Source organism: Hemitrygon akajei, chromosome 21, assembly GCF_048418815.1.
Source record: "Hemitrygon akajei chromosome 21, sHemAka1.3, whole genome shotgun sequence".
NCBI classification, from domain to species: domain Eukaryota; kingdom Metazoa; phylum Chordata; class Chondrichthyes; order Myliobatiformes; family Dasyatidae; genus Hemitrygon; species Hemitrygon akajei.
This window is the reverse complement of record NC_133144.1, coordinates 41,818,579-41,845,251: the sequence shown is the minus strand read 5'-3', so window position 1 is coordinate 41,845,251 and position 26,673 is coordinate 41,818,579. Positions and strand designations below refer to the sequence as shown.

At 44.3% G+C, this 26,673-nt stretch overlaps 1 protein-coding gene across 3 annotated transcripts in view; it reads right to left on the bottom strand.

The window, feature by feature from the left end:
• The window catches only part of LOC140714254 (pro-neuregulin-3, membrane-bound isoform-like), a 661,105-nt gene that overhangs the window by 355,219 nt on the left and 279,213 nt on the right, over positions 1–26,673 (bottom strand). For all 3 annotated transcript variants that reach the window (XM_073025309.1, XM_073025310.1, XM_073025308.1), the window contains exon 2: positions 6,626–6,755. In XM_073025309.1, the coding sequence (XP_072881410.1) occupies positions 6,626–6,755 (130 nt within the window). The remainder of the gene's footprint in view (positions 1–6,625; positions 6,756–26,673) is intronic.

The window sequence follows — 26,673 nt, the reverse complement described above, 5'->3', positions numbered from 1 at the left end:
CATACTCTGATCCAGTTGTCGTTAGCCTCACCAATGAAACCGTGTCCTTGATCTATGCAAAACTCAAAGCTGATGCCTGTCCCTGATGAGACATCGGGAGCTGACTTGTGCCACGGCCCACGTTCATGTGTCCCTCCCATCAAGTCCTCTCTGTGCTGAGTTAGGCACTGGTTAAAAGATCACAGCCTTCAGCTGTTGCTTGCACCCTTCATCAAGACAAATTTAAGATTAAGATTAGCTTTAGTTGTCACACGTACATCGAAAGAGGGAAACATACAGTGAAATGTGTCATTACTGTCAAATCAAATCTGCGAGGATTGTGCTGGGCAGCCCACACGTGCCACTGCAGCATGCCCACAACTTGCTGAACCTAACCATGCCTTGGAATGTGGGAGGAAACCGGATCAGCCGGAGGAAACCCATGGGATTGTGGGAAGAATGTACAAACTCTTGACAGGCAGCAGCGGGAATCGAACCTCGATCGGGGATTGCCAACTGCTACACCACCCTGCCATCCTGGAGCTGGAGAACATCCCTTTAACACCCACTCAGACAACTTGGACTATGTACAAAAACAAATCTGAATTATAGAATCACCCAGTGCTATATCAGCCACATGACCCATCATGCTAATACTGGCTCATTGAAAGGGTCACACAAACACTAATGGGCCCTTCAGCCCACTGAATCTGTGCTGACCACCAGACATGCATCCACACCAATCTTACATTAATCTCATTTAACTAATTCCGCTCCAGATTCCACCAGTCAGGTGAACTTACAGTTGCTAGTTTATCCACCTAATCTTCTTCCCAAGAAAAGGGAATCAAAAACAAAGTATGCAGGTCTATTATGAGAGGGGAGATATTTAACAGGAACCTGAAAGGGAATTTCTACACTCAGTGAATGATAAGTATGTGGAATGAGCTGCCAGAGAAAGTGGTTGAGACATTAACAACATTTCAAATGTACTTGGACAGATTTGTGAATAAGTGTTAGAGTGCTGGAGCAGGGATCCAGTCACAGACCCAGTACTGCGCACACAGTGATATTAATTGAGTAACAAATCCCAAGGTGCAAACAAAGTCAGCGTCAAGTTCAGACAGAGATCAAAACAGCCAGAGAAATCCAAAAACCAGAATCGGGAAACAGGCAGAGTTGATATTCAGATGGACAGAGTAGAGATACAAATGCTGGGGCAGCTCAGGAAAATTCACTGGCACAATCCATCAAAAAAACAGCTGAAAACACGGGACTGAAATACACTGAACAATAAACAGCGAGGCAGATGATAGGTGGAGCCCAATGAGACACAAGTGGGAGCATTACAGGTAATAATGAGAAGCAGATGAGAGACGGAGTACTCAGTGTTATGGGGCTGGAGCAGAGCAGGAGTGGGGACAGGAGCACATGGAATACAAAACCACAGACTGACAGCTAGGGGGAAACACACAAAAAGACAGAGTTCAACTGATACTAAGGCAGATTTAGAGGGATATGGGACCAACGTGAGCAAATGCGACTAGCTTGGATGGCAATCTTGGTCAGCATTAACCAGTTGGGCCGAATAGCCTTTTCCATGCTGCATGATTCAATGACATTGGGATATGGCAGGAAATGGTAGCGCATGATGGAAACTCACAGTCACAGGGAGAACACGTAACTCCACATGGACAGCACCTAAACTAGAGATTGAATTAGGTTGCTAGAGTGGATTGTCAGCAGTTCCACATCTAATCTCCTTTCGCCTTAGCTCCTGAGTGCTGAACCTGGTCAGTAAACCCATCCAGGTTTGCTTCAGGTGTGCAGTGAACAGGGCTGGTTTAGGACAAGGTTAGAATTCCATGCTGGTGGGCTTCATCACAGTAACGTCAGCCAAGTGAACGGATGGTTCTGAGGTCAGAATCTGCAGGTACTCGTCCATCCTCTAACCTGCTGCCAGGGCTTAGCCAGTCCGATCTCACCTTAGACTACACCAGACAGTACTGCCCAATATGTAGACCTCCAGCTCCTCTAGTTCCGGCAAGTAACTGTCTGGCTACACAAGTACAAGGCAATGATCTTCTCCAGTGGGTGTCAGTTTAACCACTAAACCTCGATATTCACCAGTATTACCATCATCTAGTCCTCCAACATTAACATCAGGAGCTGCTACGACTACACAACACATAATTACAAGAGATGAATAGAGTCTGCACAATACATCACTGGCATGTTCCTCCCCAGCATTGGCAATATCTACAGCAGTTCCTGCCTCAAGAAGGCAACGCTCATCATTAAAAACCCCAGCATACAGACAAACCCATCTTTTTTGCAGCTACCATAGAGCAGGAGGTACTGAAGCCTGAAGTCCCACACAACCAAGCTCAAGAACATGTACTTCCCTTCAATCATTCACTTCTTGAACCAACTGGCACAACTCTACTCTCCAGAGTATAGCAACATCACGATCACTTAGCACTAAAACAGTCAGTTTTGGCCTAATTGTGTTCTTTCTTATAAAAATTATGTTTAATTTGTTTTTTTCATGGAGAATGCTGCTTATTTGATGTTCTATGCTTGTGATGCTGTTGTAAGCAAATGCCTCATTGCACCTGTGCATACATATACTTGTGCAGATGACAATCTCTCTTTTCTGCACTGTATTTACTCTATGACTTTGGGATGTGACAAGATATGGGAGCACGCAAAGGAAAGTCACCATCATAGGGAGAACATGTAACTCCATATAGACAGCACCTGATGTGGGGATCGAACTGGGTCACAGCAGTGGCACATCTCAAGGACATTCAGAAACACTTCCTTTGCCAGCTACACCCAGATTCCACTGAAGAATTATCAAAAAATCTTTGGCTAAGTGTTGCATGAGCAACCAGTTTGTTCATGAGCCTGTTGTTTCAGCTTTCCACAGCACCCAAATTCAAGCTCATCTTGACTTTGACTTTGTGTTTGAGATCTGGCGTCCTAGAACAGTGACTCACCTCCTGACAGCCCAGAGCCTTTCCAACACCTGCAAAGTACACATCGTGGAATGTACTCCACCTATCTGTTTGAGAGCAGCTCCAGCAATGGTCGTGAAGCTTGACGCCATCTGGGCAAAGCCGTCGATTTGGTTGGCACCCCGTCCTTCACGCAAAATATTCATCCCCCAATCACTGACGTGCAGTAGCTATGGTTTGCATCCTTCACAAAATTCACTGCAGTTTCTTGCATCAGTATTGTGGTAACACCTCCCAAACCCACATCCTCAGCCAGCTGGAAGGTCAGGGAAAGAAAGTGTAAAGGGAACACCACCTCCTGAAGGATCGGCTCCACCCTTTCATGCAAATATGTTGCCAGTCCTTTAATGTAATCAGCTCCACATCATGAAACTCTGTGCAGTGTCAACACCTTCATCAGAAAGAGTGTAACGATTGAAGAAAGCGGGTCCCAAAGACATTTAGGGATGCTCATTTTGCCAGCTACATCCAGACTCCACAAATAAATGATCAAATCTTTGGCTAAGTGTTACATGAGCAGCCATTTTGATCGTGGACCAGTTGCTTACGCATTCCGTAGCACCTTAATTTAAGTTTAACTTGATTTGATTTTGCACAGCAAAGATCACTCCAATTTCCTTACCTGTAATTGACCCAAATGTTTGAAATACTTTCTAAAGTAGTAGCAGTGTTCAGCCATTATTTCTAAAACTATGTGTTGGTCATTTTACTTACTTGCAATGAAGCATCCAACAATTTTGTGTTGTGTTTATGACTTGCTTCCTCCCTCACAGTGACTGAATCAAAGGTGATGACAAATCAGCATAGAGGAGAGTATCTGAAGATCTGGATCAGTGGTGTCACAACAGCAACCTCTCACTCAGTGTTACCAAGACGGTTTATTGACTTTAGGAGGAGGAAACAGCGGTCCGTGAGCCAGTCCTCGTCAGGTGATCAGAGGCGGAGAGGGTCAGCAACTTTAAATTCCTCAGTGTTATCGTTTCAGAGGTCTAGCATGTAAGTACAATTATGAAGGAAGTATGGCAGTGCCTCTACTTCCTTAGCAGTGTTTATTAAGATTCGGCATGACAGCTAACATTTTGACAAACTTCTACAGATTTTGCTGGGGAGTATATTGACTGGCTGCATCGCAGCCTGGTATAGAAACACCAATGGCCTTGAATGGAAAATTCTACAAGAAGTAGTGGATATGACCCAGTCCATCACAGGTAAAGCTCTCCACATCATTAAGCCCTGATGATGGATGCTCTTTCCATCCTCAGGGACCCCACCACCCAGGTCACGCTCCTTTCTCACTGCTGCCAAGGGGAAGGAAGTACAGGACCCTCAGTATTCACATCACCAGGTTCAGGAACAGATATCACCCCTCAACCAGTAGGTTCTTGAACTAGTGGGGATAACATCACTCAATTTGACTTGCCCATCACTGAAATGTTCTCACAACCTACAGACTCACTTTCAAGAACCCTTCATCTCAGGTTCTCGATTTTTATTGCTTCTCTATTTATTCTTTTTTTTGCACAATTTGGTGTCTTTTGTACAGCGTTGTCTGACCAGTTAGGTGGGGGTCTTTCATTGATTCTATTATGGTTGTTGGATTTATTGAGGATGCCCGCAAGATAATGCATCCCATATTTGTATATGGTGAAATTTATGTACTCTGATAATAAATTGACTTTGAATTTTGACTATGCCTCCAGGCAAGAATGCCCAGCAGTGAGGACAGTAATTGATTCCTGGTGTGGGCAGGTTTGCTGCTGAGGAAAGACTGGGTGAACCTCTCCCGGGTTGAGAAGAATGAGAGGTTATCTCCTTGAAATTCTAACAGGGCTTAACAATAAAAGATGCAGGGAAGAAGGATCACATGACTGGTGTCTAGAACCAGGGGGTATAAGGGATTGGCCACTGAGTCCTGAAATGAAAAGAAATTTGTTCACCTACAAGATGCAGACCGTTCAGAATTCTACAGCCAAGAGGCATGGAATCACAATGCTGTGCAGATCTAGAGTAATTGAGGGCAAAATGGTTAGTGATGAAAGAGGGGCCGAGGTAACCAATCATCTATTAAGTGCTAGAGCTGGCTCATGGATTGGGTGGGCAAGGGGAGGGTGTGATGGCTGAACATATGATTCTTGCTTCTGTTTGTTATGTTCTTTTGTCTGGCTGAGCCCTGAATCTCGGAGGTCACTCAACAGAACCTGTGAATAGAGGTGCTCCGTGGGAATCTGATGCAGGACCCCTGATCTTTGTGATTGTTATTAATGAGTTGGGTATGGATAGTGTAGAAAGTTGTTAAATATTGCAATAGGACATTGATAAGAAGTAGAGCTGGGCATGGAGTTTGAAATGATACTCTTTGGAAGGTCAGATCTGAAAACAGAGTATAGAGTTAATGGCAGGATTCTTAGCAGTGTGGATAAAGAGAGGGATCTTGGGGACCACATCCATAGATCCTCCAAATGGGTGGTTAAAGTGGCGTATGGTGTGTTGGCCTTCATTAGTCAGGGGACTGAGTTTAAGAGCTGAGAGTTAATGTGGCAGCTCTATAAGACTCCGGTTAGATCACACTTGGAATATTGTGTCATCTCACTATAGGAAGGACATGGAAACTCACAGAGGGTACAGAGGAGATTTACCAGGATGTTGCCCAGATTAGAGAGCACATCTTTTGAGGGAAGGTTGAGCAAAATAGGGCTTTTCTCTTTGCAGTGTAGGGGGACGAGAGACAACTTGATAGAGATGTACAAGGCGATGGAGCCAACAGCTAGTGCCCTTTTCCCAAGATGGTAATGACTAATGCAAGAGGGCATCATTTTAATGTGGTTAGAGGCAGAATTACATGGTACGTCAGAGATAGGATTTTTACACAGAGAGTGGTGGCACTAGAGAATATTTAAGACACTCTTAGATTGGCAAATGGATGAAAGAAAAATGGAGGGCCGTGCAGGAGGGGAACACTAGAATAATCTTGGAGTAGTTTATGCAGATTTGAGCAAATGGATTGGGCAGAACTGCATTCTAGCTGCAGCATCTGCATTGTGAAGTTCTGATCGCACTGGTGAGCCCAGAGGTACACTAGAAGCTTGGGTGTACAATCAAGGGCATGACATGAATTCTTGGAAATGTCCCTTTAAAGCAAATAACACAGTGGAGATTAATGGTGATACTGAGAATGAGTGGCTCCAGAACACTGTGATTCAGAAGATTCATCCACGTTTTACAATTCTATTAATGCCTTGGAGAGCCAAAGATGTTGAGAAGAACCGTGGAGAAGGAAATGGATCATTCCTGTCGCACACAAAATTCCAGAGAGTTACAGCATTGTGGGCTGAAGGGCCTGTACTGTCCTGGATTGTTCTAAGCGCTGAAACAGCTGAGATAAATGGGAACCACTCAAATGCTACACTGGGTGAATAAACCGGGAACTCAATGTCACACTGACTAATAGTTTGCAAGTCAGGAATCCACCTGTTGTTTGCTGGCTGAAATTAAAAATTCCATGATCAATTCAATTCCACTTCAGTCTACAACGTGGATTGAAGGAACACGCTTGCAGTTGTTGCTCTGTCACTGGCTGCGTCTCGGAGAAGCTCGAGCTCCTTCAGGCTGGGGTGCAGCTCACTTACCGGCAGTGTTTGTTATTCCCAGTGAGGGTTTCAATGATGAAGCACTCTCCCTCATTCAGGCAGTAGGCGAGGTCCTTATCTGTGCACGGCTTAAAGTGCTCCGACCTCTCTGTTGTATAGGTGGTCGTGGCTGCAAAGATAAAGAACAGCAGGGTCAGTAGCTGGTACTCAAACACAGGATCACATACACAGACAGGTCAAGTACAGGGATGTCCACATGGTCAGATTGGGATCACACACAGAATTGCAAACAAGTTACATTCAGAATCACACAGGACACACAGGGTCATGTGTACGCTCACACGAAGGGTAAGGCATTGACTACTGTCAAGGAGAACATTGCTTTGTTTCTTTTTGCTAGCACCTTGTTCTGATAACAACACTCCTACTGCAGCTGCAAAGAGAGACAAAAGCCCAAAGAGGGGCTCGGTCACAGACTCAATCATTCACAAGATCCAACACAGGCTTGTTGTGCAGTTTCTTGGGCACCATCTCTATGCTGCACCATCTGAGTGTAGTGGCTCTATCAAGAATTTCTCCTCAACCTTTCTCCAGGAATAATCCAACATTTGTAGACCATTTGCAAGATCCTGGGACCAAATCATCAACAATTAATTGTAGTGACACTCATTATAGTCTAAGTATTGGCTCCGCGACACAATGAGCTTGCAGTCTACTGGGCACCAGGCTTCTCAAGATCTAAGATAATTTATCACGTGTACATTAAAACGTACACTGAAATGTACTATTTCCACTGACACACTACCATAATCAGGCCCAAAGTAAGTGCAGGTCTAAGATTCACTGCTCCACTGTGCCTCTAAATCAGCTTAATTTAAACAATTAGCTCATTCCTATATTCTCAGATGTTATTTGTGTTATCTGTGATATTTTTCCTTGCCCTTATCCCTGACCTGCCAGAGCAGGAACCCCTGGCTGACCTCATCACTTTCTATCTGGGAACTGCTGCTCGGTGTTTAGAGGCAGCAGTTATAGGGTGCACGGTTTGTATATGATGAGTGGAAGGTTCAGAAGCAGAAGGAGCTGGAGTGTGGAATACATGTGTTGCAAATTCTTGCCAGTTTCCATCTCTCTTCACGCTCAATATTCACCGTAGTACACAGTGAGTGAGTGAGCGCACACATACATCACAAACTGGTGATGAAGATGATGCAGATTTGAGCAAATGGATTGGGCAGAACTGCATTCTAGCTGCAGCATCTGCATTGTGAAGTTCTGACCACACTGGTGAGCCCAGAGGTACACTAGAAGCTTGGGTGTACAATCAAGGGCATGACGTGAATTCTTGGAAATGTCCCTTTAAAGCAAATAACACAGTGGAGATTAATGGTGATACTGAGAATGAGTGGCTCCAGAACACTGTGAATCAGATCATCCAAGTTTTACAATTCTATTAATGCCTTGGAGAGCCAAAGATGTTGAGAAGAACCGTGGAGAAGGAAATGGATCATTCCTGTCGCACACAAAATTCCAGCGGGTTACAGATTAGGGACAAGGAATGATGAGGCAGTTAGCAAGCACAGCCTGCCTCCGGAATCACGTTTATTGTCACTGAATTAAGTCAGGAAATTTGTTGTTCTGTGCCAGCATAACAAATTACTATGTTACAATAACAATTAAATGGATAAGTAGTGCAAGAGAGAAATAGTGAGGTAGTGTTCATGAGTTCATGAACCATTCAGAAATCTGATGGCAGAAGGAAAGAAACTGCTCCTAAAATGTTCACAATTAGGATTACGAGGGGTGATTGATAAGTTCGTAGCCTAAGGAGAAGGAGATGAGTTATACAACTCTCGTTACATGCACATGCAGTTCAACTCTGAGTGATAAGGCAGAAAGTTTGAAGTTAATAACTCATCTCCTTCTACCATAGGGCACAAGCTTATCAATCACCCATGCTGAGGTCACTTTCTGGAGGTCCAAGATCCATATGCTCCACGACTGTTGGACTAAGTGTGTAAATGTAGGAGGGGCTATGTTGAAAAATAAATGTGCTAAGTTTTCTAAAATTGACTCCTTCCATCTTAGGCCACGAACTTATCAATCACCCCTCATAATATCACTGGCATATATCATGAAATCTCTTGTCTTTGTGGCAGCAGTACATTGCAATACATGACAAATACACAAAAAATATCTGTATTACAGTAATTTACTGCAACTACAGTAAGTCTATTAATATATATTAAAATGTTAAATTAAGATAAGTAATGCAAAAAATTCAATTGAAGCTACTAAGTGTGCAGAAGCTCAAAATGATCTAGAAACTTTCATGGAGAAAATACTGAGAAAAGTTTACCTCTTCATCCATAAAGATACAAAGACAATATACACAAGACCTTAAAATAGGAGCAGGAGTAGGCCATAAGGTTCCCCAAATCTGCCTTGCTCTTCAGTATGACTATGATTGACCTGTGGCCATCCTAAACATGTTCCCCATTCTCTCCTTAATTCTTGATCCAATCTTGAACCTTTCTCCAACTTAAATGTTTCTAATGATGACAAAGCCAAAGTTTCAAAGCAGAATGCAAAGAATGTGGAAAAGATACCCACAAAGTGTTGCTACAGAAATAATGGAAGTCATCCACCATACGTGAGGCAATTAAAAATCGGTAAAAATGCTTTTGTTGTCAGAAAAGTGGACATGTTTACTCAGCATGCAAGTCTAAACCTAAGTTAATTAATACAGCAAATCCAATAATGTGATTTGTTTCCAGATGGGAAACTTGCACAGCAAGGAGCCACAAACAAGAAGACTATACAGTACTGAGACCTAAGTGAACAATGGATAAATTTGCTGATGTTCACTTTATGCCACCAGCAATGACAGCAAAGAGTTTCTTCAAGTCAAAGGCATGGGAAATAGTCAATGCACTGACTAATTGGCAAGGACTTGTCTAGCTACTGAAAAAGTGTTTCAGCCAAGTTCCTGTGCAGTGAAGTTGAAAATATATTCAAGAGAATTAACGTAGGTTTGGCTAGTTGGGATGTTTAATGCACCATAATGGTCAATAGACAGAATTATTGACGGTTGTAGTTGACTATATTATTTGGCCAAAATTGATGGGCAAAGAATGGCTCAGAAAATTGAATTAAGTTTGGAGGAAGATCTTCAGCAAGCTTACTTAGACGTACCACTGGGAAAGAATGTGGAAAGGTTCAAGGATGTTTTACTGCTGTTGCAGGTTTTGAGACCCATAATCATATAAAACCAAGTGTGAAGGCAATCTGTCATAAGCCCTGACTTGCTTCAGAGGCAGTGAAGCGACAGCTGGAGAAAGCGTGGGAGTAATTAGAGTGAAATGGAATCCTGGTGGAACCACGTCAAAGTAACGGGCAATACCAAGTTCTGGTATACCAAAACTGAACAGGATTGATCAACCGCATGGGGTCCACTAAATAACATCAAACCAGACAGCTAACAATAAGGCAACTTTGCAACGTCAATATGCAGAATGGGATATGAGGCCGATGTTCTTCACCAAGGGTGTCGTAGGTTTGTGGAAGACACTGCAGAGACAGCATGGGTGAAGCTGGGAAGCAGAGAGTCTAGACGAATCACTTAGGAATGGTATGCTATGGACCACGTGCAGGAGATGGGACTGGGCAGAAGGGTGTTTACTGGTTAGCATGGACATTGGACTGTAGGTCTATTTCCATGCTATGTGATTTCCTGACTCTATGAGCCAAGGTTTTCACCAATATGGGACATGCATGTCAATGAACAGTGTCAGAACTATTTAACAACTGATCTCAGATGGCTCTTCACTCAAAATGACCTTAGTGTGAAATGACAATCAGAATCAGAATCAGGTATATTATCACCGGCATGTGACGTGAAATCTGTTAACTTAGCAGCAGCTGTTCAATGCAATACATAATATAGATGAGGAATGAATGAATAAATAAATTACAGTGTACATATATTGAATAGATTAAAAATGTGCAAAAATCAGAAATATTGTACATTAAAAAAAAGTGAGGTAGTGTCCAAGGGCTCAATGTCCATTTAGGAATCGGATGGCACAAGGGAAGAAGCTGTTCCTGAATCGCTGAGTGTTTGCCTTCAGGCTTCTGTACCTCCTACCTGATGGTAACAGTGAGAAAAGGGCATGCCCTGGATGCTAGACGTCCTTAATAATGCACGCTGCATTTCTGAGACACTGCTCCCTGAAGATGTCCTGGGTACTTTGTAGGCTAGTACCCAAGATGGAGCGAACTAAATTTACAACCCTCTGCAGCTTCTTTTGGTCCTGTGCAGTAACACCACCCCCCCCCCCCCATACCAGACAGTGATGCAGCTTGTCAGAATGCTCTCCACAGTACATCAATAGAAGTTTTTGAGTGTATTTGTTGACATGCCAAATCTCTTCAAACTCCTAATGAAATATAGCTGCTGTCTTGCTTTCTTTATAACTACATCGATATGTTAGGACCAGGTTAGATCCTCAGAGATCTTGACACCCAGGAACTTGAAGCTGCTCACTCTCTCCACTTCTAATCCCTCTATGAGGATTGGTATGTACTCCTTTGTCTTACCCTTCCTGAAGTCCGCAATCAGCTCTTTCGTCTTACTGACGTTGAGTGCCAGGTTGTTGTTGCAGCACCATTCCACTAGTTAGCATATCTCACTCCTGTACACCCTCTCGTCACCACCTGAGATTCTACCAACAATGGTTGTATCGTCAGCTAATTATAGATGGTATTTGAGCTATGCCTAGCTACGCAGTCATGTGTATAGAGAGAGTAGAGCAGTGGGCTAAGCACACACACCTGAGGTATGCTAGTGTTGATCCTCAGCGAGGAGGATATATTATCACCAATCCGCACAGATTGTGGTCTTCCAGTTAGGAAGTCGAGGATCCAATTACAGAGAGAGGTACAGAGGCCCAGGTTCTGTAATTTCTCGATCAGGATTGTGGGAATGATGGTATTAAATGCTGAGGTATAGTCGACAAACAGCATCCTGACATAGGTGTTTGTGTTAGGTGGTCTAAAGCCATGTGCAGAGCCATTGAGATTGTGTCTGCTGTTGACTTATTGTGGCGATAGGCAAATTGCAATGGGTCCAGGTCCTTACTGAGGCAGGAGTTCAGTCTAGTCGCGGCCAACCTCTCTAAGCATTTCATCACTGTCGATATGAGTGCTACCAGGCGATAAGTCATTAAGGAAGCTCAGATTATTCTACAGCAGGACGTTTCATAAGCCACAATGGACAAGATATCACAAGTTATCTCTTGCAACAAGATGCTGGAAATAAATAAAAACACAAAATGCTGGCAGAACTCAGCAGGCCAGACAGCATCTATGGGAGGAGGTAGTGACGACGTTTTGGGCCGAAACCCTTCATCAGGAGTCTGGCCTTCATAGATGCTGTCTGGCCTGCTGAGTTCTGCCAGCATTTTGTGTTTTTACAAGTTATCTCTCACTGTTTTTTATGATGATCATGAAATAACATGCACAACTACAGCAGAAGGGTGTAGCTGAGTATTAGAAACAATGTTGACTCAAATGGCTCAGAAGAAACAAGTGCATTTCATAAATAATTTATTTGCCGGTGAAATGGTGCGGCTGCTTCACAGATCCAGTGACCTGGGTTTGCCCCTAACCTTTGGTGCTTTTAGTGTGGTGTCTGCAAGTCCTTATTTACGACTGCATGGATTTCTCCCCGAGCTCCCATTCCCCCTCACGATTCAAACACATTCTGGTTGGTGGGTTCGTGGCCACAATAAAGTGCAGGAAAGTAAGTGGGAAGGGACTGATGAGAGTTAGCCTTCTATATTGTAAAAAAAATACAAGAAATAATATGACATCCTGAGCAGCAAATGGGTCTAAATGGATTACAACCAGTTAAAAAAAAGGGTAAATTGGTCATTGCTGTCGCGTACCAAGGTAGTGTGAAAACCTTTGCTTTGCATGCTATCCATACAGATCATTTAATTACCACGGTGCATTCAGGTACAGTCATACAAGTGAAAACAACAGAATGTAGAATAAAGTGTTGCAGTTACAGAGGAAGTGCAGTACAGGCAGACAAATGTTGTGGCTAGCACAAAGCTTTCTAGCAACAGCTTGAGGTTCAATTCCTGCCACTGTCTGTAAGGAGTTTGTGCGCTAACCCCGTGACTGCCTGGATCCCTCCCGCATTTCATAATGACATATGGTTAGCGTGAGTGAGTTGTGGGCATTCTACGTTGGCACTGGAAACTTGGCAACACTTGCTGGATGCCCAACACAATCCTTGCTCGCTCGATTTGACACAGACAGCGCATTTCACTGTATGTTCCAACATACATGTGACAAATAGAACTCATCTTTATCTTTTCTTTAATCTATGAAATGCAAGGCCATAACAAAGGGGATTGTGAGGTCAAGAGTCCATCTTACCGTATGAGGGTATCATTCAATAGTTTTATAACAGCAGGATGGAAGGGGAAAATGTAAACATTTCTGAAAGCAAATAAAATTTTGCGGAGTTAGGAAAGTGTTAATGAGACCTTTTTAAGGAATACACATTGAACATTGTAAGAAGGGGATTGATAAATTGTGATCAATGACTCAAAGTAGACTGGAGTGAAAAATGTTGAGCCCTATATTGTGCTCCGGTGCTCTGTTGAAAGTTTAACATTCATATTCTCATATTATGGTTTGCCGTTAGACATAGAAAACCACCTTCAGCTTTGTTCATTTTTTAACATGTTTGTTTCACCCAGCATCAAATGGTGACACTGGGGATTGAAGAAGCAGAGTAGAGACAAATGTAACGGTGGGGGTGGGGGGTGTTCAGGTTTGAGACAATGGTTAGCAAGTTTCCTACCTAGATGACACCCTGTTCCGCAATAACTTGGCGATGCATTGCGGAGAAAGCAAACAAGATGTTTTTGAGGCGAAACATGGAATTGTGATTCAAGTCATGTCGAGAAGCAGTTCAAACAACATGATACAGTTTAGTGTCAACACTTCGGAACAAACGTGACATTTGTAAACAGGATGCCAGAGCGTTAGCAAAAGTGTGCAATATCATGGAATTGGGAGATAAAATCGTGTCTATGTAAATCACAAACAGTCAACCAACACAAGAGAATATCATAAAGATATGTGATATTGGATATTTTCCAGGCTAATCTAAAGGAGACTGGAAGAAATAATACACAGCTGAAATGGATCAAGAAGTCATTAATAATAATACATTAGTAATAACAATGGCTCCTTTGAGAAGATCAAAGATCGGTGGGGGTGAATGAATTAACTTGAAATGTGTGAATGACTTTTTTCTACAAAAGGGAAAGCAGTGAGATTGTGTAAATACAAGGCTTGTGGGGATGTGAATGCAAACAGGGCCAGGTGCAGGAGGAAGGGAAGAGTTGAGAGAATGAACTGCATGTGCTTTAGTGACCCTTTGATCCATAATCGATGACATTCCCTGCACCAAGATACACATAGAGTACAGGAGGCTGGAGTCCTCTCCCCACTCTCTCCTCCGAGGCTCTCTGCGCAGCGGTCAAGGGAAGGAGCCCTGGCTGATTCCCCTACCCGCCGCTCGTTTGGTGCGGTGCATGGATCAGTACAAGGTAGTCCGCGTCGGAGATTTCCATAGAACCATAGAATATTACAGCACAGTACAGGCCCTTCAGCCCTCCATGTTGTGCCGACCCATATAATCCTTTAAAAAAAGTACTAAACCCACACTACCCCATAACCCTCCATTTTTCTTTCATCCATGTGCCTGTCCAAGAGGCTCTTAAATACCCCTAATGTTTTAGCCTCCACCACCATCCCTGGCAAGTCATTCCAGGCACTCACAACCCTCTGTGTAAAAAACTTACCCCTGATGTCTCCCCTAAACTTCCCTCCCTTAATTTTGTACATATGCCTTCTGGTGTTTGCTATTGGTGCCCTGGGAAACAGGTACTGACTATCCACCCTATCTATGCCTTTCATAATCTTGTAGACCTCTATCAAGTCCCCTCTCATTCTTCTACGCTCCAAAGAGAAAAGTCCCAGCTCTGCTAACCTTGCTTCATATGACTTGTTCTCCAAACCAGGCAACATCCTGGTAAATCTCCTCTGTACCCTCTCCACAGCTTCCACATCCTTCCTATAATGAGGTGACCAGAATTGAACACAATACTCTAAGTGCGGTCTCACCAGAGATTTGTAGAGTTAAAGATTTCAGTTCAAAATCCCCGGCTGTGTCACTTGTGTTAGCGTGGTCTGAGCAAATCAACAAGCACGTGATCAGTCAGTGGGACAGACCGTGATAATGATCTGTGCTTTCAGTATCTGATCAGTGCTGGTCAAAGTTTTGGCCCACAAACCAAGGGCAGATTAAGCCCCTACATGAAAACTGAGGGTGCAGAGGGGACTGGAAACCCCATTCCTAACCGGTAATAAATCCACTCGCAACCTGGCTCTCCACCTCTCTTCCAACTCATGACTGCTGTTGGCATTAGCACACAGCAATTTTTCCCATTCCTCATTAAACTGTCAACTCCACCTGGGATCTTAGCTGAATCAGGTAAAATATGTGCTGCCTGGGCTTGTAATTAAACATATAGATAATGAGCTTTGACTGGGAAGCTTCGGTGCGTCTGGTGAGAAATAAACACTGGGCAATGGAAGAAGATAAATTAAGTGGAGGAGAGGCTCTGAACTTTCCCTCTATGTCCAATTATTATGAGTCAGTCTCTAAGGGACCCAGAGCACTGTCCCCAGGGGGTCAGTATCTGTGGGAGCCCATTCCCGGTGACCAATGAATCCCTTTCCCAGTCTGGTGTCACAAGAGACTGCAGATGCTGGAGTCTGGCACAACAAACTATCTGCTGGAGGAAGAGCACGTTGAGCAGCATCTGTGGGGGAAAAGAGTTGACATTTTGAGTCACAACCCTATATCAGGACTGGTGCAGGGTTTCAACCTGAAATATCAACAGATCTCCCAGTTGCCACTAGACCTATCGAATTCATCCAAAGGATTGTCAATCCCTCTCCTAGTTCACTCAGTATCTATGGAACCTCCTCCCCAGTGAATGTCAATGGGAACTCTACCCTACGGCTGTAAAATCCTTTTCCCACTGAGTCAGTGTCAGTGGGACTTTTTTCCAGTGTGACTCAGTGTCTGTGCAAATTCTTTCTCAGCAGGGCCCATTCCCCAGTGACAGTCAGTATCTGTAGAATCCTTTCCCCACTTTGCATCCATATCTGTGCAATTCTTTCCCCGGTGAGACACAGAGCCCCTGGAGACTTCAACATCAACTCTGGGCCCGCAAGTCTTATGCCTTCAGTTCAGGCACGGGTTTCCCTCAGCAGACAAGTTCGTGTTGAACAATCTTTGGAAGGAGCATTGCAAATAGAAGCGACGAAGATCGGCAGGATTTCATGGTCCATCACCAAGAAGCGACGAGGTAGTACCAGCACCGACAGCCTGTCGGGTCCTGAAAATGGCCCAGAGGCACAGCTAGTACAGCTGGAGACATGGGTTCGATCAAAAGTCCACAAATATCCCTCCACATTTGGTGCCTGACCTTTGACCCTCTGAGTTCTTCCAGCAGCTTCAGACATTCCACTCTGGAAAAACTCATTTCAGGGAGGTAGCACCCCTGCCCGCCACAACCCCATATCCCACCCCCCCTAGGTTGACCTCCAAAGTGTATGTAATACTTTGTTTAGTGATTTTGTCTAATCTGTAAACCAAGTTGGGGATATGCAGAAAATGTGACATTAAAATATGTACTTATGTTATGTTACATTATATTATCATGGAGCCATTTTTTTATTCTATTACAACTTTAAGCAAGTCTACAGGGAGTTTGGCCTCATCCACGTAGGACATCAAAGGAGTGGCTCCTTAGCAGCTAGCCAGCTAGTTCAAATATCGTTAGCTATGCTAATGAATGAATGACACCTGTTAAACTCACCTCAACATGTCTATTACATTTTAACCCACCATGGGCAATAGAAAAGTCACTGTTGTAAACAGTGCAGCGAGCAACACCGTCATTATTTTTGAGATCGACTGTAAAGCCCACCCACAGAGAAAACTGATAAGTCTACTTAGCATGAAGAGAGACCAATCAGGATGTGAGAGGAAAGCTCTTCCTCTTCCCCTCCCTCTCAAAAAAATTGATTTCCGGGATACTGCATATAATTTGCGGGCGTCAGGGAGCCGCTATCAATATGCAGGAGACTCCCGGAACTTCCGGGAGAGGTGGGATGTCTGCAGCTTGTTTTCTGTTGTCAGAACTCAGAGTGTCAGGCTGCCGGCCCCCTGTGTCGCTAGGGCACTGTTAATACTGTTAATACGGCACAGACAACCTGACTCTGGAGCTTAGAGAAATAGAGGGATATGTGACAGGGTAATTCTAGGCAGTTTCTAGAATAGGCTACATGGTCAGCACAACATTGTGGGCCGAAAGGCCTGTAATATGCTGTAGATTTCTATGTTCTATGTTCTAACCCCCTTCAATCTGGGCCCCAATTTACAATTTAACAGTGAATAGGAGTTAAATAAAATTGAGAAAAAAAGTCATAGTTTTTATCCAACTAACAGAAAGGAATGATTTCACACTTCCTAAATATCAAAATAATATTGCTCACTGCAAAACTGGTGCCATATTCCAACAATTTATTCCTGCATTCTTTTTTGTATTGGTATTGACTTATTATTGTCACATGTACCAAGATACAGTGAAATGCTTGTCTTGCATACAGTTTATACAGATCAAATCATTCTATAGTAGATTACTAGATTAAAATAAAACAATAACAATGCAGAATAAAGTCGACTAAAAAATGCACAGTGCAGGTAAATGATAAAGTGCAAGGTATTCAAGACAAAATCGCTTCTTGACAACAGGCCAGTATATCTGATTGCTGCCCTATTGAATTCCCTGAACCTAGATAAGTATTAACAGGTCATGTGTTACCTGGTTTACACCAGCCCGAAATCCAGACCATAAATTCCAGTTCAGGCTTTTGGTCTAACTGGATCACAGCCCCTCTGTCATAAAAATCTATTTCAAGGCTTCAGGCCTCACCTGTATGCATTAATCAGCAGTGGGCTCACGGTGGGTGTTTCATCCAGCCGGCTGCCTACAAAAGATACATCTGGTTCACTTGGGCACTGTGCAGCTTATTATATCTTTCTCCAGAGGCCTTTTTATAAAAGATGGCTTCTTTAGAGAAGAAGCGAGCATTCCTATCCGTTACGCCAGATATTGCCAGTGTTTTTTTTTAATCAGCTGTTCCTTAATGGAATTAAATGCTCCTTAACATTAACTGTATTAAACTTCCTTCCACTTCCAAGCCAGTCCTTCAGGACTGAGGATGATCTGCTTCCACTCTGGTTCTGTGGTCCCGAGGAGACTGATGAGCCCATCGTGGGATTTGCAGACCCTCCCTGCAAGGGGCAGGGCACGGCTGATGGGATGGGTGGGTAGTTTGTGCTGCATTTTCACTTTGAGGTGAAGGATGAATGTTGGAGGGATGCAAAACTCCCAGAGCAGGAATAGAATGGGTTAGTACAGTCCCTCAGCACTGTCCCATCTAATGGGGCAGACATAGCATAATTTACAACATAAGCTTCCTCTACACTGTCTGATCAAACTCCCACAGGACAGACACAGCACAGGTTAAACACACAATAAAGATCCCTCTGAACTCTACATCAAATACCCAATGCAGTACAGTACAGGTTAGATACAGAGTATGCACGCGTTCTCTGGATAGAATCATCAAATAGTTCCAGGTTAGGTAGAGGATGGTTAGTCACTGATTACAGCTCTCTCTAATCAAACATTCCCAGAGCAGTAGTAGCATGGTTTAAATAGAGTAAGCTTCCTTTTGCATGGCCCAATCAACACTCCCATGGTGCCCATACAAGATAGGTTAAATACAGAGTAAAGCTTCTGAATACTGAAGTAAATACAGACTAAAGTAAATAGACACTGCCTGTCTTGCTGAGTTCTCCCAACATTTGTGCATTGCTCCAGATTTCTATCATCTGCAGTCTCTCTTTTATCTACAGAGTAAAGCTTGTTCTACATTGCCTCCACAAACATTCACAGGACATAACAGCACCTGTCAGATGTAGAATGAAGCTAAGGAAGTGTTCAACCGAAGACACCTATAGTCTAGAACAAAGGTACACAGTGACTAGGCTAACATCAATGTGCAAGGAGTAATGTGAGATTGTCAGCACTCAAAATCCAACCAGAGCCCAGCAGTTCAGCTCTTCTGGTGAACATCTGTATCAACTTCCATTCCTGTTTCTCCTAGCAGTGCTCTGTGTACAAGGAATATTAACTACAAGGTTGTCCGCAATGCATTTTCATCTCAAGGTTTCTGAACATAGCACTGGAAAATAGACATTTCCTTCTTTGACTCGATTATTTCAAGTTTAACCTTATAGCATTGTTGAATCCACAGAGCAACATTTATTTTCTTTCTAGCAGATCATTAGTTTTGTTTCAAGTTTGCGGTCTTGATAGTCAAATACTCTTTTCCTCAGATGGCCAAACACAGTACTAGAGGTGAAGGTGATGAATTTCCCTATCGATGGCTCCTGAGGTATGGGAAGCAATGTACGTTTTCCAAGATCTTTATTGACAGAAGTTGATGACTCCTGGGGCAGGTTGGTAGAGGACCTTTGTTTTGCCGATATAAAGTCCCATACTCTCATGCAATTAAGTGACCAAGTAAATGATGACTTGGGAGTTTATAAACGTGCTTACACAAGTGTTGTCTGCAATTTGTAGCTTGCCGATTGAGCTAGGAGTAGCCTTTAATCTGCCGTAGAGGTGACACAGATTGAACAGTTTCCCAGCAGCATTGTAGACTAGCCTCACTGCAGCGGGAAGCTTGATGGAGAGGTGATCTAGATCATCAAAGCTAGAATGACTGAGGAACATATCCGGCCAATGATACAACCTTGCCTGACACTGAGCTGCACTGAGATTATATCTATTTGTGGAGCTAAGATCAGGGCTTGCATGCCAAGTATACTTTAATTACAATGAGGACTTCTGCTTATCAAGTCTTTCAAACAATGACTCCTGGAACTTGGTCTGAGTTATTGACCTAACCACTCACAGTTCTTTCATACTTATCCTGTCAAACCCTCTTATAATTTTATTTAAATATTTAATAATTAGATTTAAAAAAATATAATCCCATCTGAGTCATTCTATCCTTGGCAAAATCTCCTCTGCACCCTCTCTATTGATGTCACATCTTTCCTGTATATTGGGATGGGCAGAGTTGTACACTGTTCTCTAGCGATGATCTAACCAGTGTTTCATACAATTCAAGCAGGAGCTTGCGGATTTTATATTTTATGCTTCAATTAACAAGGAGGCAGACCTTTTGGTTTTGCTCCACTGCTTCCAGGATCTGTTTATCTTTTTGTTCTACCACATTTTGTAGAACTATACCAGTTAACGTGCCTTCTGACTGAGTGTGGCATTGAGGCTCTTAGGTAGGACTGAATCAATGCTCATCCGGGGAGGGAATCCACCTCACAGGACAATGGAATGTGCCTGTGATCACTGGAGTCGGTCATCTCAGCTTTCTTTGTTTCTCCCAAATGCAGGACTGCATGTTTCCTTGGATAGAACTGCATCTGTCACTTCTGTGCATACCTGACATGATCATCAATATGGCCTTGTGGCCTAGAAACCCATTCCTCACTTTTAACGTCACGCCCAGTTTTGGTATTATGGCTGGACTGACTAACCGTGGAGCAACACGCAAAAAGCTGGAGGAATTCAGTGAGCCAGGCTGAGTCTATGCAGGGAAATGGACAGTCAACGTTTTAGGTTGACACTCTTCATCTGGACATCCTCTTAATCGTGGAGTCTACTCTTTTAAATCATTATATATGGAACTCCAGTAAATGCAGTCCTCCATTTACGAGGCTCCTGTTGGCCATTCCCCTTGATTTCTCTTACTGAATCCAACACCACTCTTCTTTGCATCCATGTGCTCTACTTTCTTGATCAATTTGTCGTGTATGACCTTCTCAAACACCCTGACCATTTTTGCATCCTACTGCAAGTCCTGATCTCCAGCACTGTCTGTATAGAACTTACCCTGTGAACACAAGGCATTCCTCCAGTACCCTCCCAAAGTGGTGTATGGGTTTGCAGATTGATCAAAGCGCTGTAAATTCCCCACCCCATGTGCAGGTGAATGGTAAAATGGTGGAGTGTGTGGAGAATAAAACGGGATTAATGCAGATGTGTACTAGGTGTTGGTATTGGTTTATTACTGTCACATGCACCAAGATATAGTGAAAAGTTTGTCTTACATATATTTATATAGGTCAAATCATTGTCCTAGAATTGGTGAAAACTAAGTACAGAAAGAGTACAGTGTAGGTGAAGAATAAAGTGTAGATCATAATGAGGTAGACTGTAAGGCCAAAAGTCTGACTTGTCTTACAACAGGTCCATTCAAGAGTCTGATAACAGTGGGATAGGTGCTGTCCTTGAGCCTGGTGGTGTGTGATTTCAAGCTGTTCTGTCTTCTGCTTGATGGGAAAGGGGAGATGAAAGAATGTTTGGGGTGGGTGAGGTCTTTGATTAGGCTGGTTGCTTTACTGAGAGAAGTAAAGACAGAATCGATAGCATGGAAGCTGGTTCCTATAATGTGCTGAGCTGTGTCCACAACTCTCTGCAGTTCCTTGTGATCGCGCGCGTAGCAGCTGCCATACCAAGCGGTTATGCATCCAAACTGGATGCTTTCTATGGCGCACCGATAAAAATTGGAAAGAGTCGATGGGGTCATGTTGAATTCCTTTCATCTCCTGAGGAATAAAGGTTTTGGTGTGGTTCATGGCTGTGACATCAATGTGTTTGGACCAGGACAGGCTATTGGTGACGTTCATACCTTGGAACTTGAAGCACTTGATCCCCTGAGCCTCAAACTGTTAATGTAGACAGGAGCCCCCCTCCCACCCCATCTGAAGTTCTTGATGATTGACATGGACTCGATGGGCCAAAGAGTCTCTCATCATGCTGCATAGTTCCATAACCTTCGATACCCTTCCGGGACTACAACCTTCCCTGCTAAATCCTAAAAATGTTTATTCATTATTCAGAAGCAATCTTTCCTGAGTAAATCCTTGCTGACTACCCTGATTAACCCATGACTCTCTGAATGTTGATTTACACCGTCCCTCAGGATTTTGCCTGACAGCCTACCCGGCTCCAGCGTTAAACTGACTGGATCTGTTCCTTCTTCCTTTTTAAACAATGGTGCACCATCATCAATCTTCTGGCAGCGTGCCAGTGGCTGAGGAAAGCTGGAAAGGGAGAGGCAGATCCTGCACTGTTCCCTCTGCCCCTTTCATGAAACGAGGCTGGGAGATGTTTAATCTGGGATGAAGCTGCAGCAGCTCATCGGATTGAGACGGGTTCGGCGACAAGCAAGGATCGGCTGCTCCGTGACCAGGGTGAAATTGCACTCACTGCTCCTCCGGCCTTCTAAACAGAGACTGCGGCTGAACAGCCGGGCCTGCGGACCAGCCGGCCCCAACTACCCGTGTGTGGTGCAGCAAGGGATCTGTGCCATCAGTTCTCCAGCACCGGAGAACATTGCACGGCAGTGGGGAGCCAGGGCTGAGCCAAGTACGCTAACCGCAGGGAGTGTTCTGGGACCAAATGAAACAAGATAGATGAGCAGGTCAGCTGTCCGCTTACTCAGTGCTGATTCCCCACCAGCCAAACACACACATCAGTGACTAAACAACCTTATTGTCGTGCAGGATCATTGCCTCACAGTCCGGCAGTGCTCTGTGTACAACGTCTCAACACACTAATGAACCATAGCACCAAATAACCTTGGGAAAAGCAGTTTGCAATCATGGGAAAGCAATGGGTCATTCCCAAAGCTTATTTGAAATCAAAACAGTGCTTGTTTCAAAATCTTCTCCAACTATGAAATGAGCAGTCCACAAGACATGGGAGCAGAATTAGGCCATTCAGTCCATTGAGTCCACTCTGTCATCCATCACGTTGATTTATTAGTCCTCTCAAACCCATTCTCCTGCCTTCCCCCACGTAACCTTTGACATCCTTACTAATCAAGAACCTTTCAACCTCTGTTTTCAATGATTTGGCCTTCACAACTGTCTGTTACAGTGAATTCCACAGATTCAACAGCCTCGGGCCAAATAAATCCCTTTTCATCTCTGTTCTAAAGGGATGTCTTTGTATTCTGAGGCTGTGCCCCTGGTCCTAGATTCTCCCACTAATAGAAACATCCTCTCCACATCCACTCTATCTAGGCCTTTCAGACAAGGGTTGCGAGATGGGAGGGCAGTGAAAGGCAAGGGTTTGGTGGAGGAGTGGGGATAAAAGATCAATAGAGGACAGGGGCAAAATGAGGGGTAGATTGGAGAGGAAGAGAGGGGAGAGAGAAACAAACTACTGGAGGAACTCTGCACGCCAAGCAGCATCTGCAGCGGGAGAAAAGAATTGCTAATGTTTCAGGTCAAGACCCTGCCAGTAGGAGTGTGGATGGATGCGACAGACGCCAGAGGTGATTGGTGGACTGTCAAGGGGTGAAGGATGATGGGCAGATCGAGCCTGGTGAGGGAGTGGAAGGGAAGGAGAAGGGAGATAGAGGCACAGCACTGATAAAAAGATAACAAAGCAGATGGGGTCAGATGGGAGAGGGAGGGTGAACGTAGAGACAGCTGCTGGAAGGAGATAAGCAGGAACATAACGGGCTAGCAGTGCTGAAAACTGCTTCAGGAGAGAGGTGATGAAAGGAACCATGGCAGATGGAACAGACAGGAGTGGGTGATGTGTGTGGGTAGTAGGTGAATAGAACCAGGAGGGAGATGGAGATAGAAATGGGTGGTGGGGTGAAGTGGGCGAGGTTGCAATGGGGCACAGAGTGGAGGGGAGCAAAAGGTGGTACGAGGGAAGGCCCTAAAACCATGATAGAGAAGAATTAGGCCATTCAGCCCATCGAGTCTGCTCTGACTTTTCATCATGGCTGATCCTGGATCTCTCTCAACCCCATACACCTGGGAGGGATGGTTGAAGGGGAAGAATGAGGAGCTAAGAAGAGAGGAGATGGAAAAGAACAAAGACAGATTAAGTCTGACTCCCTATCCAGAGGGAGATGACGAGGACATTCACCAGGATGTTGCCAGGGGTGAATGTTTCAGGTCAGGGGAGAGACTGGATAGGCTGTGTTTGCTTTCTTGGAATAGAGAAGGTTGTAGGGGACATAGCAGAGGTGTATAGATCTATGAGTGGTGTAAAGAAGGCAGATTTTCACATTGCAGGCATGTCTACACCTACAGGGCAGAAGATTAAGGGAAGGGGTTTGAAGGTTTAAGGGGGATATGAGGAAGAATTATTTCATCCACAGGGTTTGGAAACTAGAACACAATGCCTGGGTGGATGGTGAAGACAGAGACTCTCACATCATTTAGATAAGAACTTGATCATCAAGGCATGGAAGACTAAATGCTGGCAAATTGGATTAGTGTGGAGTAGCATGGATTTTGTGGGCCAAAGGGCCTGTTTCTAGATCGCAAGACATAGGAGCAGAATTAGGCCATCTGGCCCATTGAGTCTGCTCCACCATTCAATCATGGCTGATCCTTTTTTCTATCTCCTCCTCAACCCCAGTTCCCAGCCTTCTCCCCTCAACCTTTCCTGCCATGTCCAATCAAGATCCTATCAAGCTCTGCCTTAAATACACCCAATGACCAGGCCTCCACAGCTGCATGTGGCAACAAATTCCACAAACTCAGCACCCTTTGACTAAAGAAATTTCTCCGCATCTCTGTTTTGAAAGGGCGCTCCTCTATCCTGAGGCCGTGTCCTCTTGTCCCAGGCTCTCCCACCATGGGAAACATCCTTTTCACGTCTACTCTGTCTAGGCCTTTCAACATTCGAAAGGTTTCAATGAGATCCCCCCTCATCCTTCTGGATTCCAGTGAGTACAGACCCAGAGCCATCGAACATTCCTCATATGATAACTCTTTCATTCCTGGAATCATCCTTGTGAACTTCCTCTGGACCCTCTCCAATGCCAGCACATCTTCTCTAAGATGAGGAACCCAAAATTGTTCACAATACTCAAGGTGAGGCCTCACCAGTGCCTTATAAAGCCTCAGCATCACATTTCTGAGCTGTATTACTTCATGATTCTATGGTTGGGAGCTGCTGAGGCTGACCCCAGAAGATTTTGATACTGGTGAGAGTGGAAAGTACAGTGAGGGGAGGGGGAGTCCATTCTGTCCATCCATCTGCTGTACATTGAAGCCATGGGCCCAGAGACAGCAATCTGTGTGAGGCAAGGTTTCAGCAGAAATTGAGTAGTTCCTCTCACAGATGCAGGATATAGCTTGGGATGGCAACTGCACAGTCAGCAGGGGAGACAGACTGAGGAAGTAGAGGCAGCCATGCCATTTGAAGACTAATTCAAAATTTTTCATTGTAAATAAGCGACTGCGTGTGTGTGTCTCACTACAATAACAGTGGAAGCAGCAGGGACTGCCGCTGTCTTGTTCTGGCTGTGTTAAATGAGGACACCTCTAGAAATGGAGGTCTCTGAAGTGAAAGAGGCAGAGGATTTAGTGAGGGCCCATTCTGTCTGAAGCCACAAACAATCTGCCAGAGGGCCACAGCAGGTGGAGCAGCATCTGTGGGAAGTGAGGGGCTGTCGACAATTCCTTTTCTCCCACGGTTGCTGCTCGACCTGCTGAGTCCCTCCAGCAGATTGTTTGTCACTCCAGATTCCAGCATTTACTTTTCCCCAAGCAGATCAACATCTCCACTCACAAACCCACCCCACCACGAGTGTTAATCATTTCCTGTCAGTCACCTTATGTACAGACTCTCATTATGTCTAGCCTCACTTTATAGTCCTACAATCAATCTGTGTATATAAACTATCTTATATATTTAGATTTATTGTTTTTTATTATTGTGTTCTTTTTCTTATTGTGTTTCTTTTTGTGCTGCAGTGGATCCAGAGAAACAATTATTTCATTCTCCTTTACCCTTGTGTACCGGAAATTACATTAAACAATCCCGAATCTTAAATTCTGTCTGGCTCCTGGTCAGAAGGAGCCAGGGTGCAGACAGGCAGCGGATGAAGGATCAGATCCCTATCTGCTGAGGGGATGACTGAGCTTTTGCCTCTTCTCTTCCTGCCTCTGCCCAGGGCCCAAAGTGGCCAGCTCAATTTCCTCGTGCCTGTACCTTGGCCTGACGACGGATCTTGGCTGGGATCTCGGTGCCGGAAAAACGCTGAGAGAGCAGGATTCTCTCTGCTGTGTACATCCGGAAACCACTTTGACAGTGAGTGTGATGTGTGTGTGGGTGTGAGTGTGATAGTGTGGGTGAGTGTGAGTGTCTGAGGTGTTTCAGCACTATTGCGCAGTAAGGCTGCTGCCAGTAGAGGTGTGCTGGAATCGAACTCTACGGAGGCAGAAGAATCCTAACACCTGCTCCAGAAAATCTGCCTTTAAATATCTGCAGCCAAGACAGGCAGAAGAAATACTGTGTGAGAGAACCTCCCAGATACAGGGGGTTGCTGCTCGTTGACGAAGAGCAAAACAGCAGACGCTGTGAATTTAGTGTAAGAGCAGGGAATGCTGGAAGTGTTCAGTAGGTCAGGCAGCATCTATGGAGAGAGAAACTGTAGATGTCTTAGGTCAATGTCACCTGAAGGTTGAGATCCAACAGTGAGGCACAAGATGCTGCAGAAGTTGGAATTTGATTTTGCCAAGGGCCTTTGCTCTATCTACTGTGACCACCTGCATCTCCCAGTTACCAGCAATTTTAATTCTCCTTCCAATTCCCAAACTGACATGGCTGCCCTTGGCCTCCTTCACTGTCCATCTTGAGGCTCAAAACAAATTAGAGCAACAAAGAAACACAGAAACATAGAAAACCTCCAGCACAATACAGGCCCTTCGGCCCACAAAGCTGTGCCGAACATGTCCCTACCTCAGAAATTACTAGGCTTACCTATAGCCCTCTATTTTTATAAGCTCCATGTAC